Here is a 3,805-nt window from a genome sequence, read left to right as displayed (position 1 = left end):
CCCACCCCACCCCAGTCGACTCAGCCTCACACGACACCAGCTGAGGCACCCACCGAGGATTACCTCCCTTTGCCCCCTCTCCTACCCCCCAAAAAAAGAGATCCCCTCCCCTGGTCCACCCCTTCCCCTCTTCCTTCCCCCCTCCCTCCGAACTTTCCTTCTCGCATGCTTTTCCCCTGCACCACGGATCGCCTCTCGGATGCCGCTTGCCTGGAAGCTGCGCTAGGAGCAAGCGGCAGCGGTGGCGGCGGCGGCGGCAGCTCGGGAGTGCTATGACCGGCAAACTCGCCGAGAAGCTGCCGGTGACCATGAGCAGTTTGCTAAACCAACTGCCTGACAATCTGTATCCCGAGGAGATCCCCAGCGCGCTCAACCTTTTCTCCGGCAGCAGCGACTCGGTGGCCCATTACAATCAGATGGCTACAGGTAAGGGCGGCAGAGGCAGCGAGGCTGCGAAGAAGGATGGGGGGTTGGGGAGGAGAGGAAAACGAGCTAGCAATGGATGGCTGGCTGGCTGGCTGGATGGATGGATGGTTGAAGAGATGGGGGCGCGCTGGGAATTTTCCAGGGGGCGAGTTGATTTTCCCACCCACTCCTCCCGCCCTCTCGGATCGGGAAGGTTCTCTTGGCGACGCCACTGTAGAGGCTTCGATTCTCCCGGGTGGGGGCAGCCGCCGACCAGAGGGAGGTAGGTTCTAGTGGCTCTGGGGTTCTCCCTCCCCACGCAGGGGGCCCGATCGCCGGGCAGAGCGCAAGGCGTGGTGCTGTCGCCCCCTTTCCCGGGAGGAGCCCAGCGTCTTTTTCACTCGCGCTCTTCCCCTTACTCCCTCAGCCTCCCACCCGGGATGGAGCCATGTGCGGTGTGGAGTCCCCGCGGTGGGAGAGGTACTGCGACGCTGCCTTTCCAGGGCGTTCAGTAAAGCCGTGGGGGTGTGGGGACGGCAGGGAGAGGGAGATGGCCCACCTGCAATGTGTGTGTTGGGGTGGGAGTGCTATCATGGGAGACGGAGCGGGGGCCAGGGAGCTTGGGAACGGCGGCCGGTCTTGCGCCGCCCCACATCCTCCCTAGCTAGGTCTAGGCTTCCCCCCTCAAGAGAGGGCCAAAAGCTTTTTCAGGCGGGGAGGTGACAGGGACCAGGGGAGGCGGCTGAAGAGCTCCCTTTTTTTGCGGGCGGCACCCCTCTACGCACGGAAGACAAAGCGTTGGAGCGCTCTGGGTCGGCGACCCTGATGCAGCGCTCGTAGGGGGCTTCGGCGGGGCGGGAAAAGGCGAGCAGTCCCTGTGCTGCCGGGGCTGGGGAAAGTGGCCGAGTTGTGTGAGCGAGAGACAGAGAGCCCGGCGCGCTTTGGGTCTGAAACTACCTGTAGCTGAAGCTACCTGCCCGCCCCACCTCGGGAAGAACAACAATGCTTCTCGCGCGCGCGCGCGCGCATGTATGTGTGTGTGGTACGTGAATGTGTGCGCGGCGTGTGCGGCGGTGTGTGTGCCGCAGCCACTCCACACCCCGATCCGTAGTATTTTGCTGTATCCAGGTTGCACCGGGGAGCGCGGCACCGCCCGCTTTGCGCCCGGCTCGGCGTTCTTCTTACCCCGTGCGCTTCGCACTCCACCCCGCCGCACCCTTGGCACCTGGGCGCCCCGGCCCCAAACCGACTGGGCTTCACTCACCCATCCCCTCTCTCCCTCCTGCTCTCCGCAGAGAATGTGATGGACATCGGTCTGCCCAACGAGAAGCCCAACCCGGAACTCTCTTACTCGGGCTCCTTCCAGCCAGCCCCCGGCAACAAGACCGTGACCTACTTGGGAAAGTTCGCCTTCGACTCCCCTTCTAACTGGTGCCAGGACAACATCATTAGCCTCATGAGCGCCGGCATTTTAGGGGTACCCCCGGCCTCAGGGGCGCTAAGCACGCAGACGTCTACGGCCAGCATGGTGCAGCCACCACAGGGCGACGTGGAGGCCATGTATCCGGCGCTACCACCCTATTCCAACTGCAGCGATCTCTACTCCGAGCCTGTGTCTTTTCACGACCCCCAGGGTAACCCTGGGCTCGCCTATTCCCCCCAGGATTATCAATCGGCCAAGCCAGCCTTGGACAGCAACCTTTTCCCCATGATTCCTGACTACAACCTGTACCATCACCCCAACGATATGGGCTCCATTCCGGAGCACAAGCCTTTCCAGGGCATGGACCCGATCCGGGTCAACCCGCCCCCTATTACCCCCTTGGAGACCATCAAGGCGTTCAAAGACAAGCAGATCCACCCGGGTTTCGGCAGCCTGCCCCAGCCTCCGCTGACGCTCAAACCTATCAGGCCACGCAAGTACCCTAACCGGCCTAGCAAGACCCCGCTTCATGAGCGGCCCCACGCGTGCCCAGCCGAGGGCTGTGACCGCCGTTTTAGCCGCTCAGACGAGCTGACCCGGCACCTGCGCATCCACACCGGCCACAAGCCCTTTCAATGCCGGATCTGCATGCGGAGCTTCAGCCGCAGCGACCACCTCACCACTCACATTCGCACGCATACCGGCGAGAAGCCTTTTGCGTGCGAATTCTGCGGGCGCAAGTTTGCGCGTAGCGACGAGCGCAAACGCCACGCCAAGATCCACCTCAAGCAAAAGGAAAAGAAGGCAGAGAAGGGGGGTGCACCCTCTGCATCTTCGGCGCCTCCCGTGTCCCTGGCCCCCGTGGTCACCACCTGCGCCTGAGGCTCAGGCCCCCAGATCCCCACTTTTTCCCTCCAGTGCCTCCCGGCTGTCTCCTGACGGCAGCGGGAAAGCCGGCCACGGAGGCGCAGGGGCCGCACCCTGGCCTCTCCATGGACGTGCGGTCCCTTGCTCCCCTTCGACGTCCACTCTCCTATTTACACCCTTTCACACCGGGCAACGGTAGAGGGCTAGGGCAGGAGGCGTCCTCCCCTCGCTGTCCCTCTTAGCCAAGGCGTGGGGGCGAAAGGTGGCGTCTAGCCTGCTTTGTTCAGTTCGGATCGCCTTGATCCAGGGGCCGCTGGGCCGCGCCAAGGACCTGCGGGGAACTGTGGGCGAGACAGGTTCAACCCTCGCCCGACCCAAGCACCTCACTGTTCTCCCTACGTCTCCCTCTGTTCCCCTCGAAGATCCGAGGAGGAGGGGGTAAAGAGCGAACCAAGCGCAGAGCTTGCTGCCCGCCGCACGCACGCGCGTCTGCGTGCAGGGTTGCGCGCGAGTTTGTGCGTGCTCGCCTGTGAGTGTGTGTATGTGTGTGTGTGCGCGCGTGTATATGTCTGTGTGTGTGTGTGTGTACGCGCGCGCGTGCGTGAGACTTTTGAGCTGAACTGGCCTGTGTCCACCCCAAACTCTTCCCCACACTAGGTTCCCAAGCTTCGGGGGGTTGTCCCGGGCTGGGCGCCTGCACGTGGCTGGACGAGATGGTCTTCCATCTGCTCGGAAATAATGTTTCTTACAGAAATGCCTCGGATGCCGCCGCCGCGGTGCTGCTGCTGCTGTCACCGCTTCTGGTTTGGCCGCTCAGAACCCCTCTCTTTTCCGAGTGCTTCCCTTTTAGGCCTCAGGGCAGTTTGTCTGATCTTCGGGGAGAAGGAGCAGCCATCACTGAGCCTGCCTTCTAAAACATTTATTTCCACAGCCCCATTTTTAGAAAATCTGTGGTTCACGGTTTGCCCTCTACCCTCCTCCTATCTCCCTGGTCCCCTTTGAACCTTCTCTCATCTCTTGACTCTTTCCCAGAAAGGCAGGCCTCAATCAGCCACGCCATTTCATCATCTTTTTATGTTTCCTCTCACATACCCATTTCTCCTTCCCATC

General features: G+C 62.2%; 1 protein-coding gene across 3 annotated transcripts; it reads left to right on the top strand.

Moving 5' to 3' along the window:
• The first annotated feature begins 34 nt into the window (after positions 1 to 34).
• EGR3 (early growth response 3) lies at positions 35 to 3,147 on the top strand. 3 transcript variants are annotated; one of them, XM_006884837.1, is made up of 2 exons: positions 35 to 426; positions 1,701 to 3,147. In XM_006884837.1, the coding sequence occupies exons 1-2, from the start codon at positions 273 to 275 to the stop codon at positions 2,708 to 2,710; spliced, it is 1,164 nt and encodes a 387-aa protein (XP_006884899.1). In that variant the 5' UTR covers positions 35 to 272; the 3' UTR covers positions 2,711 to 3,147. The 3 variants fall into 3 exon arrangements, with proteins under 3 accessions (XP_006884899.1, XP_006884901.1, XP_006884900.1); XM_006884839.1 differs by lacking the exon at positions 35 to 426 and adding an exon at positions 648 to 688 and having other exon boundaries at positions 1,701 to 2,711; XM_006884838.1 differs by lacking the exon at positions 35 to 426 and adding an exon at positions 805 to 885 and having other exon boundaries at positions 1,701 to 3,137.
• Positions 3,148 to 3,805: the final 658 nt, after the last annotated feature.

The sequence above is a fragment of the Elephantulus edwardii genome, unplaced genomic scaffold (assembly GCF_000299155.1).
Source record: "Elephantulus edwardii isolate Elephantulus edwardi_28Jun2011 unplaced genomic scaffold, EleEdw1.0 scaffold00038, whole genome shotgun sequence".
NCBI lineage: Eukaryota > Metazoa > Chordata > Mammalia > Macroscelidea > Macroscelididae > Elephantulus > Elephantulus edwardii.
The sequence above is the reverse complement of the archived record's forward strand: the minus strand, read 5'-3'. Positions and strand labels throughout refer to the sequence as shown.